The 15,423-nt window shown below is 59.4% G+C and overlaps 1 protein-coding gene across 3 annotated transcripts; it reads right to left on the bottom strand.

Moving 5' to 3' along the window:
• Positions 1-1,506: 1,506 nt before the first annotated feature.
• Positions 1,507-15,414, bottom strand: PRPF31 (pre-mRNA processing factor 31). 3 transcript variants are annotated; one of them, XM_045988537.1, is made up of 14 exons: positions 15,280-15,414; positions 12,853-13,037; positions 12,692-12,752; positions 10,629-10,712; positions 9,977-10,074; positions 9,444-9,550; positions 7,914-8,083; positions 6,120-6,277; positions 4,821-4,910; positions 3,953-4,080; positions 3,807-3,879; positions 3,244-3,372; positions 3,054-3,152; positions 1,507-1,902 (listed from the first exon to the last, which is right to left on the bottom strand). In XM_045988537.1, the coding sequence occupies exons 2-14, from the start codon at positions 13,027-13,029 to the stop codon at positions 1,777-1,779; spliced, it is 1,500 nt and encodes a 499-aa protein (XP_045844493.1). In that variant the 5' UTR covers positions 13,030-13,037; positions 15,280-15,414; the 3' UTR covers positions 1,507-1,776. The 3 variants fall into 3 exon arrangements, with proteins under 3 accessions (XP_045844493.1, XP_045844494.1, XP_045844495.1); XM_045988538.1 differs by lacking the exon at positions 15,280-15,414 and adding an exon at positions 14,621-14,883; XM_045988539.1 differs by lacking the exons at positions 1,507-1,902; positions 3,054-3,152; positions 3,244-3,372; positions 15,280-15,414 and adding an exon at positions 3,403-3,635.
• Positions 15,415-15,423: the final 9 nt, after the last annotated feature.

The following is a 15,423-nucleotide window of genomic DNA, read 5'->3' as shown; positions in this document are numbered from 1 at the left end:
TCAGAATCACGTGGGTGACTTGAAAGAAAAGTCCAGATACTCATCCTTTTACCCTAGACCACTGAAATCTTAATTTCTGGGGATGGGGACCAGAAGTACTTTTTAAATCTACTGAGATGATTCCAACATGCAGCTCATCTGATAGAGAATTTTCTAGAAGTGGTTCTCAAAGGGAGATCTCAATCAGCAGCCAACATGTCACCTGGGAACTTACCAGAAATGCACACTTTTGAGTTCCCACCCTGGACCAACTGAAGCAGTAACCCTGGGCCCTGCAACCCTGGTTTTAACAAGCCACCCAGGTAATCCTGAAGCATACTAAGTTTCAAGTATCTCTTCTAAGACTGTGCAGGACTGCGGCACAAGGTGAGTCAGATCCTTTCCTGACTCCCACCAGGGAGGTGGAGGTTCTGAAGCGTGGCGGACAGAGCACCCTTCCCTATCAGCAGAGAGAGCCAAGTTGGTCACTTTCCAACAGGGCTGACCTAAAGCCTCAGGGATAAAGTTGGGGAAACCGAGTTCAGTGACCTGGGGTAACATGGCCATTAGACGGAATCTCCCAGGTGGTGTAGACTCTGATGTGAGGGGAGAGATTCGGAGAGCGGCTGAGGTGCATGCGAGCCCTGAATTGAGGCACACTTGGATCAAATATGGCAGGAGCAGCCCAGAAAGAGTAATCGGGGAGCTCTCAGACAGGACCCAGCTAGCCAGAACCCCAGGGAGGAAGCGTGAACCGGCAGATGAGAGATGGGCAGAGGTAGGAGGCATCACCTTCTCAAGGGTAGGTTACGCACCCACCTCCTGGGCAACTGAGAGGGGCACCGACTGGCCTCAGGTCGGCGACCAGGGCTCTGCCCTGTGTGCTGTGCAGCCTCACTCCAGAGCCCAGTACATTGCCCTCAGGTGGTGCCTTCCTGAAATAGTGCTTGCAGGGTAGCCCTCCTGACCGCCCCTGCCTACAACCTTGTCCCCAGCTGCCTACAGGCCACCAGCCCCGCAGCCTGCACCTTTCAGCGAAGCGAAGGGGACTTGGGCTGAGCCCCAGTCCCAGGACAGAGCAACCTGGCAGGAACTCTTAGAGCACTGTGTCTGTGCCGGCAGGGAGTCCGTCTGAGTGGCCCCATCAGGGCTTGGCACAGCAGGGTGGGCAGGGAATACCCCGTAAACCTGGCCCCTGACAGGAGCCCACCACCTCTCACATCTTTGCAGATGGCCCTGTGTCAGGGGTGGAGGCTTGGGAAGGTGAGGCCACTCACCTGACACCACAGCCGCCCAGGCTGACCTGTTCACAAAGCTGGGGCTTTCAGCAGCCGCATCCCTTGGGTGTTAGAACACATGACGTTCTCCAGGTGGGCTGGAGACAGAGAGGGCTCTGCTCTTCCTGGGATCCATGACAGGGAAGTGAAAGACCAGGGACAGGCCCAGATGCCACTTGGATCTGTGCCAACCCCACAGCTCTGTCTCCTCCAGTCACATGTTCGACAAATGATCACTTCCCAGGAAAAGAACCTGATAATGTGCTTTTAATTGCACTTTTTCCAAAAGTATCTCCCTTCCTAGTTAAAATACAAAAGATCAGGTGAGATGAAGACTGGCTCTGCCGCTCTGCAGTGGGGAGCAGTCTTGGTGCTTGGGGGGCCGGGCCTCCTCCCAAGCCGCCCCGGACAGTCCTGGCACCAGGCTGAGGACTGACCCTCCCAGCCTGATCCTGACCCGATCCCTTCAGAAGGGCAGGGCCTGCGCAGCTTCAGGGTCGGCCCCCCAGGGCGCAGCCCCTCAGGTGGACATGATGCCGCTCTTCTCGCCCTTGACCTTGAGGAACTCAGCCATGCTGGAGAAATACTTCTGGTTGGCCTCAGCCACCTTCTTCTCGGCTGCTTGCGGGTTCACAATCTCCAGGCCCTGGGCAGGTACGGGAGGTGATGATGGGGTGGGGAGACGGGCCGGCCCCTGACAAGGCTTGCCCACCCCGTGAAAGAACGTGAAATGTCCAGGACACCCTTCTCAGTTGTCCTTGGGCTCCAGGGCAATGTGAGAACAGATGACCACTCACCAAACTGCCCCCGCCCCAAACCTGGGGAGATTCTGACTCCAGGGGTCTGGGATGGGGGGAGAGTGGGGAGGACCTGGGCATCTGAATTTTTAACAAGTCATCCAGGTAACTTTAAAAATACCGATTTTTCAGAACAGCCGACCACGTTTGGTTCCTGAGTAAGGAACCCAAGTCACAGAGCTAAGTGACTCGCCTGCAGCCCTAGTACAAACCATAGAACACCACTGGCGATGCAGACGTGGGGGTCCCACACTACCTGGCAACATTCCCAGTATCTTCCCGGGCAGTTCTCACCTCCTCGCTGAGGCCTCCCTGGGCAGCTCCAACCAGCCACCATGCTCCCACTCCCTTTCCCGTCCATGTACTTTCCACCTGCCAGCAGGCTCTGTATCTTACTTCCGGCCCCTGCCACACCGCAAGCTCCAAGAGGGCAAGGCTTCCCGTCTCGTGCTTGCGGCTCTATCCCCAGCGCCTGCAACGGCGCTCAGAGCTCAATACACCCTTGCTCATGGAGCAAACGAGCTCATGTGGGACACGCTGGCCCCCTCCTCAGGGGAGCCGAGAGACGGACAGACACAGTGGCTCCATCTAGTGCATCGGTGGCTGGGTGGGACCGCCCCATCCCAGCCAGCTAGCTCTGACCTTTCTTATTTTCAACCCTGAGGTTGTCCCCACCACCCAGCGCCTCGGGGAGGGGCTGAGCTAGCTCCAGGTCACAGGGAACAACTGGTCACCCGCAGTCCCAGCCTGATCCTAAAGCGAGTCTGTGCTTGCAGGCACAACGTTTCCCTTCTGTCCCCACGAGCCTGGGCACCAGGAACCCCGTTCTGCGTTCCAGGGCCTTCCCTGAAACGCCAGCCACAATAGCCTGGTGAGGAACTCCATATGCCTGCCTCAGGGGCAAAGAAACTGGAGCCCAGGGAGGGGTTTGCTCAGGGCCACTCAGAAAGCCAGGAGGAGCCAGCCCAGACCCGGGCCCCCTGACTCCGGCGCCCAGTACCTGGAGCGGGGTGAAGGCCACGCTGGAGGCAGTCCCCGAGGAGCGGTCGCGGATGGTGGACTTCCCGCCGTACACCACGCTCTGCTTCTGCAGGGTCCGCTGTGGGGGGAGCGGACGGGAGGGCTGGGCTGGGCGCAGGCTTTCCCCGCGGAGCTCCCCGACCCCGGGCCCGCCCTGGCCAGGCCCGTACCTGCAGTGTCTTGGAGATCCTGGCTTTGGTGGCCTCGTTCACCTGTGTCTGCCGTACCCGCCCGCTGCCCGACTTGCCCAGATGGCCCAGGCTGAAGCCCAGGTCCTCCTGGTAGGCGTCCTCCTCAATCTGGCAGGAGAGGAAGGCATCCCAGAGTTCACCAGATGCCCAGGCGGTCACCCAATTCTGGTGCCTGCTGGGGCCCAGTGAGCACGGTCCTGTTACCGCTCCCCGAGCAGACAGCTGAGAGGAGCTGTGTGTGGCTCCGCGCGCGCGTGTGTACGTGTGGGGCTCAACAATGGAAAGCCAGCTTGCTGGCGAAACGGCATCTGAGCTCGTTCTTGCAGGACCGGCAGGATGATGCTCAGCGAGGCTGTCAACACAGGGGAAGCCTGGGGATGGGCACGTACAGAAGGGCAAGGCTGTGGGGGAGGGAGAGGGCCGGCACTGAGTGCTACATTGGTCCCTGTGGGGGGCACGGATGTGGGGGAGAGGCTGGAGGTGGGGTGGTGCTCGGCAGAGAGGAAGAAATGAGAAAGGGGTGTCAGGGTTAAGGGTCTGACCTCTCCGAAGCTCATGCGGTTGGCCTGCTTCCGGATCTCGGTCAGTCCTAGCCGCTCCTTCATCTTGCGGTACCTGGGGATGGGCAGCAGGGGTCAGCTGGGTGCATGAGCCCCGCCTTCCCACCCCCACAGTCCTTAGGGCCCACCTGCGGCCGCCTCGCTTCTTGCGCTGCCCGTCAAGGGGCGCAGGCAGTGGCTTCACCTGCTTCACAGGTGGCGGCTCCTGCCACTTGTCGAACTTCCGCTCGATCTCGTCCTTCAGTTCGTAGCCCACCTGGGAAGGGCAGAAGGGTCCCATCAGGGCCTTGCCCCGCCATCGGCCAGAGCGTCATGCCCATCCCCAGGCCTAGGAGCTCTATCCTCTGTCGGGGTTTAGTCGTACCTCATGCTCAGGTCTCGGGCTCAGACCTCTCCCTGCACCCCTCACATGACTATCTCCTTGATGGGGGATATATGAGCAGCCACCCAAATGCAACAGGGCCAAACGCAATGCCTGTGTCTCCTCCCCAGCCTTCAGCCCTGGTCTGCACAGGTGGCCAAAGCGGGTCACCTGGGAGCCACCTCCGTGGTTTCTGTCCCACTGGGCTTTTTCTTCTGGAAAGACCCCAGATTGGCCCCCATCAGCACCTCTGCTGATAACCGAGCTCTCTCTGGGGCACATAGGCTCTGTATGACCTGCCCCCTCCCACGGCCTTCTCTTCCAAGCTTGCTATGTGCCAGGCCCAGGGCCTCTGCACTGGCCGTTTCCTCTTCCTGGGACTCTTTCCCCAAACACTCGCCTGACTTGCTTGTTAGCTTTGCTTGAGTACATGACCTTCACCTTTCCAGAGAGGCCCTCCCTGACATCCTGGTTAACCCAGCACTCACTCTCCCTCACCAGCCCAGGACCCTCTGATTGCATCTCAGCATTTACACAGCACCCTGGACATACCCCGCCCCCGGCCAGAACATGAACCACGACGAGGCTGGTAGAGCAGACAGACCCACAGAGACGGACGCCTGCCCGTGCCTCACCTTCCCTTCTGTGCTCTCATGGAAACTGTCCACGCGGGCTGCCAGCGTGCACTTGGCGGCCACCAGCCGGGCTGCCTTCCGCCGGAGATCCTGAAGCAGCGGAGAGGGGGCAGACCTGATGGGAGACTCCCTTTGCCAGCACCGAGCTTTCCCCAAACCCCAGCCACCACCATTCCCATCACGTGTCACCGTAATAGCGCGTCATGGCACCAAATCAGCACCATCACAGTTTTCTTTCCCCAGGCTCATTATTAACAGCCAGAAGCCGTCTGCGGAGACAGCCGCCTTACTGCAGGTAGAAGACGGTCACATGCTAAGAACAGTGATTAAGACAGAAAACATCCACCTGTGTAGCAGAAAGGGCGGTGGCCCACGTTCTGAGACACACAAAGATGGTACACATAAACCCACAACCACACATCTAGTTGGTAACGATAACGAAGTTAGCAGCGACCGCCTGTAACCCTGCCCTGAGGTCGGCCCTCGGTCCTCAGCTCCTGGGCAGTGAGCTCTGCTGGCTTGGGGGCCTCAGACAAGGCAGAGACCAACCATGGGATTGGAGATGGGGTCTTTGGGCGACGGGGTCTCAATCTGGAGCCCAGCTCAGCCACCTGGGCTACCCGGTCACATCTGCACAAGTGAGCCCCAGTGGAGACTCCGGACTTCGAGGCTCAGCCAGGCTTCTTTGGGGGCAGGTGTCCCTGCACGCGGTCAGGTGTGGAGGCCAGGAGTGACGTGTCGTGACAGGGAGAGGACAACTGGAAGGGCGGTGGGTGGCACCGTCAGGCCCTGCCCCACGTGCTTCCTTCCTTGGCTGATGTGAGTCTGTCCTCTCACGACCGCAAGCCCTAACCCAGGTGGGTCGGCTTGGAGTCTGTTCGTCCCTCTAGGGGGTTACTGAACCTGAGGACGGTTTGGGGACCCTTGCCACTTGCAAGCTAATGCTGACACTACTTGTTAACACGCAAGTGGGGCCTGAAAGAGTTCCATCTGTAGCAGTCCTGATCCCAACCCCACGAGGCAGGCGCTGTTCCCATTTGACAGACAAGGACACTGAGGCACAGAGCATGCCTCTTGCCCTGTTAAGTGGAGCTCCAGAACCCCAACCCTGACACATCGGCTCCAGCGTCCTTGTTCCAAAGCCCTGTGTGACCCTGTCGTCTGAGCTCCTGACCACAGTCCCCAGCTCTGACCAGTGGGAACTGAGGAGCCGAGGGGGCAGCGTGCTATGTAGCCAAGGCTGCGTCTGGCACGATGGAAGCTCCATGGGGAGCCACGTGGGGGGCGGAGGGGACTCACCGGGGGCAGAGATTGCACAATGTCGCTGTGATAGATGTAACCGGTGTGCGGCAGCACGGACGTGGACGAGAAGCCGGACAGCGTCTTTCGCTGGGCCCCAAGCAGCATGATGTTACAGGCCGGCATCTTGGAGAGGTTGGTTAGGCCCCCCGCCACCCCTGCAACCGGAGGGAGGATGTCAAAGCAGCCCAGGGTGTTTGGGAGCTTACTGCGTGCCGTGTGCCTCTGTGTGAGTTTCTGGTTGAATTCCTGAGTTGGCCCTGCCGGGGAGGCCTGACAAATCCCGTTTTAGAGGGAGGATATGGGGGAGGCTCAGAGAGGTGAAACCACCGGCCTGAGGATGCACAGCAAGGAGTCAGCCTAACAGTAACCCGCCCTCTGAGTCTGCAGAGCTCTGTGTGTCTCCCACCAGCTGCCAGCACCCCGGGGACACCCGGAGGACAGGCCTGGCATCAATCACCCCAGGTTCCCGTGAGCACATCTGCAGGCCGGGGGACAGGGAAACTGCAGCTAGAAATGCCGCCTCTGATGGGGGTCTGCTGCACGCCAGGCCCTGAGCTGGGTGTTTTTAAGGACGAGGTCAACTGTGTCATCAAACACATTCCTCCCGCACAGGCACGGGCCCCCATGCACCCCCCTGCCGACACACACACACACACATTCTGACTCAATCTGCACAACCTGCGACCCTTTGCAGATACGATCATGTGAAGGACCCTGAGACAGGGTAAGTGGAAGGAAAAGGCGGAGAGTCATAGGGAGGTGAGACAGGAGACTTTAAGGGGGATGCAGCAGCCTCTAGAAGCTGGAGAAGGCCAGAAGCGGATTCCTCTCTAGAAGCTCGTAAATACAAAGGAATGCAGGAACTGGCTGACACCCTGATCTCTGCCCAGCACTCAGGACAGTAGCAAAGCCCTATCACACCTGGGGAAACCAAGGTACATGCTGTCACCTGCCCAAAAATATGAGGTCAGTGAGGAGGGAAGGAGGACCCACACCTGAGTTTATCTTGCCCTGAAACCTCTGCTTCTTTCTACCCTGTAACCCTGCACACGCCGGCCACCCAAGCCTGAGCTATGACCCAGGTTCCTACGTCGAAGCCCTGCGCCCAGTACCGCAGAACAGGACGGTGTTTGGAAACGGGCCTTGAAAGAGGTGATTAAAGTGGAAGGACGTCAGCAGACGGGCCCTGATCCAGCAGGATCTGTCCTCAGAAGAAGAGCCTCCCAGCCTCGGGGACCGTGTGACAGCGAACCTGGGAGCTCAGCCCCTGCCCGCCCCGCCCGCGGTGCACATTAGGGCAGCCGGAGCAAAGCTGCACCGCTGCTGACGCAGCTCCCCTGAAGACTCTCACGGCGGAAGGCGCGAGGAGCCTGAGAGGGCGCTCTGAGGGGGTCGAGGAGGAGCGCCCACCTCACTCCTAACACATGGTCAGGACTGCGGTCCCGAGAGCTAACGCTCCCAGTGCCGGGGAGCCCAGGCGTCTGTGCGGACCCGGGAGCGCTGAGACGTGCCAGCCAAGGAGGCAGCCTCTCCAGCAGCCATGCTCCCTCCTCCTCCAGCCTGTCCCGTCCAGCCCGGCTCAGGGCTACCATCCTGTCCCCACGTGTCTGCAGGAAGAGCAGCAAAGCTGACCTCTACGACCTCTAGGAGGGGTGACGGGGGCAAGGACAAGGGGGACGCAGTGCTGAGGGCCCGGGCCAGATGCCCCATCTTGTAAAGGAGGGACGAGGCTTCCCCAAGGTTGCATTGTTCAAGGACAGCCCTGTGTCCGCACTCTGCCCCGGGCCTCACCCATGATCTTGGCGGCCGTGGACGCCCCGATGATGATGGAGAGGTTGGGTGCGATGAAGGACATCCGAGACTCCACGTACTCGTAGATGCGGTGCTTAGAGGCATTCAGCTCGAGCGCCATGTCGCAGGCCTCCTCCAGCCGCTCCAGCTCCTCCTCCGACAGCTGCTGCCTGCCACGGTGAGGGACGTGGCTGGGTCGGACCCCAGGCCCCCCGGGGTGTCCTGTTTGCCTGGCATGGGAGCCCATGTCCCCCCAGCTGTGTGCACAGCCAACGGCCCTGAGGCCTGGAAGCAAGGGCTGCTGGGAATCCTGGTTTTCGGGGGGCACCTGCCAGCCTGGGCCTCGCCTGCCCACGACGGTCTCTGCCTCTGCCTGCATGCCCCTGCCAGCTCCTCCTCCAGGTCTCAGCCTTGCCGGCCACCGAAGCCCACTGCTGAGTGACGACGCCTCTGTAAGGCCTCTCCGTGTCCCGCCCACTTCTGTGCCAGACCAGCTGGCCCCAGAAGAGGGACCCCACGCCTGTGTGGCCCTCAGCAGCATGCCCAGCGCATCCCTGGCACACAGATGATGTTGGGCGAGTACTTACGGCAGGAAACCACAAAGGGGGCTGTGATTGCTGTCATTTTACTGAGAAGGGACCCGAGGCCCAGATGGTGAAGGGACTGGCCTGAAGCCCCAGAGCTGGTAACCAGACCCAGCCAGACCCCCACCCCCCACCCCATGTGCTGTAAGCCGCATAGTGGAGGGACCATGGCACCGCCGCAGGCCCCTGCAACCAAGGCCCAGTGGGCTGATGCTCATGGCTGCCCCCAGCAGAGGCAAGCTAGGAGCCCACTTGCTCTCCCACTGGAGAGCCTGGTCCCTGCCTGAGGCTGCGTCGTCACCTCCTCCAGGAAACCACCGGCCCAGGAGGACAGGTCCCCCTCGTCTTGCGCTCCATGCCCCTCGGCGCCCCGTCTGCATTCTGACACTTGCCCGCCAGCCTTCGACCTGTGTGTGCACCTGCTTCCCCCCAGACGGGAGCGTGGGCAGGGCAGCCTCTGTTCTGCTGAGGTCTCTAATCTCTGCCCTCAGAACAGTGCTCAGTGCTTGGTCAGCATTTACTCAACGAGCAGAATGGCAGCCCAAGGGAGGAGGTCTCCATGCCACTCGACTCTGCTCTGGGGTTACAGACATTTCCTCCTCATGGGCACAGATGCCAGAGGGGAAGGTAGAGACCAAAGGGCCAACACAACGTCCCTGCCTTCACAAACACCTTCATTCCAGCGAGGGATGGCGTGCCAGAGACAAATGCTTCTACTGTGGGTTTGCCCTCCGCCTCGCCGGTCCCGACTACAGGCCCCTCGCTGACTGAGCATCCCCGGGCCCAGCCCGGTGCCTGGCTTACAGCGGGCCCTCGTCAAACACGTGAGGAACAGAAATGACCCATCCTCCTGAGACGGACACCTGTGCCACTGGGACCCCAAGATCTTCATCAGCCACTAGACGGGCCTACGGGGCCCCAGTGACTTCTACCCCCGTGCACGTACCCCTGGGTGGTGGAGGCGGTCACGCTGACGACCATGATGGTGGCGTTGGTCAGGATCTGCTGTAGGTTCTCGTTGTTCTTGCACTTGTCCAGGCTGTTGCCCAGCTCCTAGGGGTGAGAAGGCAACAGAGGGGAGGCGCAGAGACTCAGGAAGGCCCTAGAACCGCTCTTGTTCCTGCACACACCTGGGTCTCTTCTGTGGATGCAGGGACAGCTAGGGACTATACACAGGGTGTCTGCGCCTTCCAGTCCCAGGGACTTCACTGCTCCCAGCATCAGCAGCACCTGCTCCGCATGGCCGCTCAGAAACTCGGCGCAGGCAGACCCGCTGCCTGCATTGCTGGGAAGCCTGAGCAGGTCGTGACCCACCACCCATCCAGTGTTTCTAGGCCTCGAGAGAACGAGGAAGGCGGCTGAGGCTCGGGCAGCCTCCCTCTGGGCCCTTCACCTGCTCTCTGCCCCACCTCCTGCCTTCACATGAGGGGCGAAGCAGGGCACTCAGTTCCTCCTGAGTCCTGACCTCTCTCTGCTCACCTTGACTGTGCGGATGTAATCCAGTGCATTGGGGACCAGAGACTCCAGTTCAGGGAAGCGCTTTGAGTACTTATCCCGGATGAACTTGTGGATGATGTCTAAGGCACATGGGGAAGGCAGGTATCTGATGAGGGCAGGCAGACTCTGCTGGCTGTCCCCAGCACCCATCCCCCTCCCGCCTCTGGTAACCAAACCCCTGCATTCAGCTGGGCTCACGGACACCCAGCAGCCCGTTCTGCTAGATGTGGCCACATGAGATCATTCTGGTCTACCAGATGTGATCTCAAGTGACACGTGCAATTTCCACGTCATCCCCTTAAAGAACCGTGCCTTCTTCTTCTTTCCTATTCTTCTGGTGGGGATGTGGAGGTGATGGCTGGAGGTAGGCAGTCATCCTGTGGCCTGATACAAGCGGCAGGTCAACAAGACAGAAAGAGCCTGATCTAGACTCTCGCATCAGAGGAAAGCACGCTTCCTTCTTACTCAGGCTGCTGTCACAGCAGCTGAACCTGGACTTGAACTAGTATGAGGAGTTTGGAGGCAGGACCCTGGGGAAGGCTAGCAGGATCTTGCTTGTCCCCTCCTTGGGGATGGGAGGAAGAGGTGAGGGACACCACACGGGGCTGTGTCTGCTCGCCCTCCCAGAACTCACTCAGCTCATTCTCGATCTCCACGGTCAGGTTGTTCGCGTCCACAATGACCCGGTATTCAGGGGCCGCCTCGACCGGTCCCATCACTGTGAGGACGACAAACCGCCTGGGTGGGTGGGTGTGTACCTAGGCTCCCACAGCCAGGGGAGTCCGGGGGCAGCGGCGTGTGGCTGGAGGGAAGCTGGGGGCTGAGGACAAAACCGGAGCAGGGATTCCATGTCGGCCCACCTCCCATCGCTCCCCTCTAGGCTGGTCGGGACGTGACCCTGTTGCACTCCAGGACTAACCCCTCCAGGGGCTCCCCATCCACTTAGGCTGAGGGTCAAGCCCCCCAGAAAGGAAGCCCTGTGATGACAGGTACTGTGTGTCTCCCACAGCTACGTCCCCGGTGCCCAGCACGGCACCTGGCTATTTGCTGACTGTCTGGTTCTGCGGTCTCTCTCTCTGATGGCCTCGGCTCCGTCCCAGCCCCACACTCTCGAGACGCCCCAGTCTTATCTCAGGCCAGCCAGGAAGGGCTGTAGTGCCTGGGCACTCGGCACTGCTTAGCTTTCCTCTGGGCCTCTGCATATGCTGTTCCCACTCCCTGGCACATCCCTTCCTCACCTCTGTTTCTGAGAAGTTCCTCTGCAGGTTTTAACAATAATCATAACGATGATGACGACACTGAGGGCGCCACAGGCGCAGTGGCCGAAACACATGACTTACGCGTGTGCCGCTGCTCTGCAGCCTTACGGGTACTGCCCTGATCTCCCACAACCGCCTAGGGAGGCTGGTGTTACCAGTGAGCAGAGAGAGAAATGGAGGGACGTGGCCTGATGCCACAGACCTGGCAGACAACAGAGCTGAGATCTGGCCCTGGGGCCCGCATTCACAACCCTGACAGCTCAAATATCTCTGTGTCCTGAACTCAGCAGCCCCTCAGGATCCTTCCCTCCTTTCAGGGTCTCTCCTCTGTGCTCCAGGGGCACTCCGGCCACATCCAGTAGTAACAGCCGCCACCCACACCGGAGATGCTCTGTGTCCACCTCCCCGACCAGACACCAGGGGGATTCGGTCTGACTTAACCTGAAGTCTGACCCAACATCAGGGAGTGTCCCTTCCTCCGCTTCCCACAGTTCTCCGGACCGCCGCCTCTGCCACTCCCGACAAGTGAGGCTCTGCACACACAGCTCCCTTCACCAGGGCATACAGCCGCTGTTCTTGATCCGGGGTGTGTATTCCTGCTTCGAAGCCCATTTCAGCTGTGAAATCAGCTCTTCCTAGCCTCTGAGGCAGGGTCAGCCCCCACCTCGCAGCTCATGTCCTGCACTCCCCCAACCCCAGCAGGCACTGCCCACAACTGTCCAGACCCGAGCTGTCTGCTTTGCCAGATCTCGAGCATTCTGAGAGCAGAGAGCTGAGCGGATTCCCCAGGGCACCCAGTGCCCACACAGGCCTGCCGCGGGACACCTCATGAAAGCTTTAAAGGAAAGAAGGAAAGAGCAGGTCTGCCTGGGACTCTGCTCTGACCACACCGCGGCTGTGCCCACAACATCTGCCAACAAATTCCAGCCCGGAGCTCCACCCCATCAAGAACGGGCGGCAACAGGAGCAGCACCCAGAGCTGGGCTGAGTGCTCCAGACACAACCCAGTGTCCCCCACAGCTGACGGTCTGATAACTGCATGTCGGAGGGCTCCTCTCTTTTTACTAAATGACACCAGTTTTCCACTCAAGGTAGCAATGCCCCCTCTTAGGCAAACTGAAGGAAAAAACTACGCTGACTTAAAGAAAACGGGAAGTAAACAACAAAACAAGTGGTTTACGGATGTGGCGGGACCCTTAACTAGGCACGCGAACCCTGGAAGGTGAGCCCTAAGTCCGCGAGCAAGCGCTCGGCACCGAACATGGACTTAAGGAGTGTCGGCCTTACAGCACGATGCCATCTCAGGGAGAAGCCTGTGCTGGGATGGAGAGAAGATGTGGGCTCTCCAAAAGGCCGAGAGAGCGAGAGACTGAACTTTCAAAGCCGCGCGCAGTGAGAGAGCTTCAGGGGCTGGGTGGGCGAGCGGGGGGAGAGGTACCTTCTGAAGCCTTGGCCTGCTTGCTGATATACTCCTCAATCTTCATCATGATCTCAGCAAACTGTTCAGGGAAGACAGAGAGTCGGAACTCGGGACTGGGAGAAGGAAGAGCGAGTGCACACACCACCCCTTCCCGCAGCTTCTCTTTGCCGCCGGCTCACCATCTTGCTGTCCCACAGCTTGGCGATGCTCTTGACCGAGTCCCCGGAAAGATCCAGCTGCGTCTCCTCCTGCACATCTTCGATTGCTGGCTCCTCTTCTTCCTCCCCATAGCTTCCTCCTTCCTCCTCCTCTGCCGCCTCCTCAAGGTCAGCCAGGAGCTCATCTGCCAGGGACATGCCGAGACCTATGGGGAGGGAGAGCAGGGTCCCCCCTCATTAATGAGAAGGGCTTCTCCCCCCCACCCCAGAAGGGCCTGGTCCTTCCTGGATCAACCCCACAAGCATTTTCATGTGCTTTTTCTTCAGCGTCTGTGCCTGGCACATAACAGGTGCTCAGGAACTACCAAACCGCTCCGTGAGCAAACCTCCCAGAAGCACGTGGTCTCCGGTCACAGCTCACACCACTCACTGTTCTCACACTCACTCCACTGGAAAAGACACGGGATGCCCCACCACCTCACTAAGACTTAAAAAATTTACATCCTCCCCTTGATGAGATGGGAACCTTGCCTCAGACCCTTTTTTGTCCTATACCAGAGACCCCTTCCCCAAACCGTCGGGCCCTAAATGAATGACAGATGTCCTAAAATACTGATCTCCCCAGCCATCAGGGCAACCAGGTGCAGCCTAAAATGTCTAGAGCCCCCAGCCTAACCCCCTCTGGCCGTAGCAGCCTCCTCGTCGACTCCAGGGGCTGGACAAAATGAGGATTTTCTCTGAATCCCATGAAATGGAAAAGAATGAGAATGACTACTCAACAAGGTACAAACCTACCATCCTCCCCGCTGCTCTTAACTTTTTTTTAAAACGAGAAAACTGTCCTCCTTCCTGGTCTTTTCCATTTTTCATAAAAACAAACCCCATTCCTCACTTCCTACCCTTCTACACCGCCCTCTCTTGAAGTGTAAAAACAGAGACTTCGCGTGGGTGATTTGTGGAGTGAAGCACGCGGGGGGGCTGGGCAACTGGGAGAGCAGAGAACTCCCGGCCGATGTGAACGCGCAGCTGACGCACACCTACGGACCTGCTTTGCAAGGGGGACCATCAGTTGCATGGTGTCAGGTTTTTTTTCTTTCTTCAAGAAATTCCGAATTTTTATGTAGAATCTCTTAGTTTCAATGTTTCCTCGTAATTATTCAAATGGATAATTTAACTAAAACTAAAACCCTCCAGACCACCACACATGGCACAGGCCGAACCTGAAAGGTTACAGGGCGGATTTGGCCCTTGAAGTGGGAGTTTGGGACCCCTGGGTGCCCAGCTGTCCCTATGAAATCAGTTTCCCCTCACACCCTCCTCCTTCCCTTGGAAGAGGTATCCTCTTTACTCTGACTTTTCTTTAACGCACCTGCGTGGTCTCACATGTGCCTTTCTCTGAAACTCGCCTCCTCAGTTTCTCTGCACAAGAAAAGCTGTCTTTATTTACTTTTGTACTTATCTGGGAGCAGAGGGAGCACAAAGGGGTAGGGGCAGAGGGAGAAGCAGACTCCCCTCTGAGCAGGGAGCCGGATGCCGGATACCTGGCTCCATCCCAGAACCCCGGGATCATGAACTGAAGCGAAGGCAGACGCTTAACCGACCGAACCACCCAGGCGCCCCTCTTTCCTTACAGAAGATACGCCCTCCCCATACATGTAACGCTTGGTGTCTGTGCGTGTCCTATTTCCACTCAACGGTCAGCAGACCTGGGCACCGCATCTGTCTGCTCACAGCTACATCCTCACATCTAGCGGAACGTCTAGCACTGTGGCTGGTACCGAAAAATCACCTGCTGAACGAGGGAAGGGCTCGATATAGTCCTTACGCCGGCCACATCACGCTCTTCCTCCAGGTCTCTGAGTGATTTGCTCGTCCCTCAGGGGCACAAACACTGCTTCCCGCCGCATGCGTCTCTGAGCCCCGGACCAGACCCCATCCCGCTGTCAACACATCTCGGAGCCCTTTCGTTCGTCCCGACACTTAAGGCTGTCCGGACTTCTAACATTTTCAAAGGCACGTCTTCCCCGCTCGGAGGACATTTCCGCAGGAACAGGGGCCGTGCCCCCTTGGTTCACGGCTCGCCGTGCCCGCGACCAGCTCTCCGCAGGCCAGCCCGCCTCTCCGGCCGCACCGCCGCCGGGACGCCCCGAGCCCCCGAGCCCTCCGCGGCCCTCAGCTCCCTCCCGCGTTCCCGCTGCAGACGGGACACAGCCCGGCGCCCCGCGCGTCCGGGCCGGTGTAATTACATAATCATTACCCGACTAAGCCCGTCTCGGAGGCACCAGGCACGACGCTGAGCGGCAGGGAGCCGCCAGCGCCCGGACGCTGCAGAGCGCAGAGAACCTCCGCGTAACCAACCTACTAAAGCCTACCTCTCTCCCTGCACACTCCCGCCCGCGGACCCCGGAGTCCGGCCTCCCGCCCTCACCCCGTCTCCCTCACACGTACCTCTCCCCGCCTCGCACGACGGTTTCTAGGGAAAGTCGCTTCCGAACAGCGCTCGACGCTCACTGATGGCGTCTGACTCTCGCGCCGGCGTCGCGGCAAAGGCGCACTCTGATTGGCTCCCGCCCCGCGTCATTCTCGGCCGCC

The sequence above is a fragment of the Meles meles genome, chromosome 19 (genome assembly GCF_922984935.1).
Source record: "Meles meles chromosome 19, mMelMel3.1 paternal haplotype, whole genome shotgun sequence".
Lineage (NCBI taxonomy): Eukaryota > Metazoa > Chordata > Mammalia > Carnivora > Mustelidae > Meles > Meles meles.
This window is presented reverse-complemented; position numbering and strand designations above follow the sequence as displayed.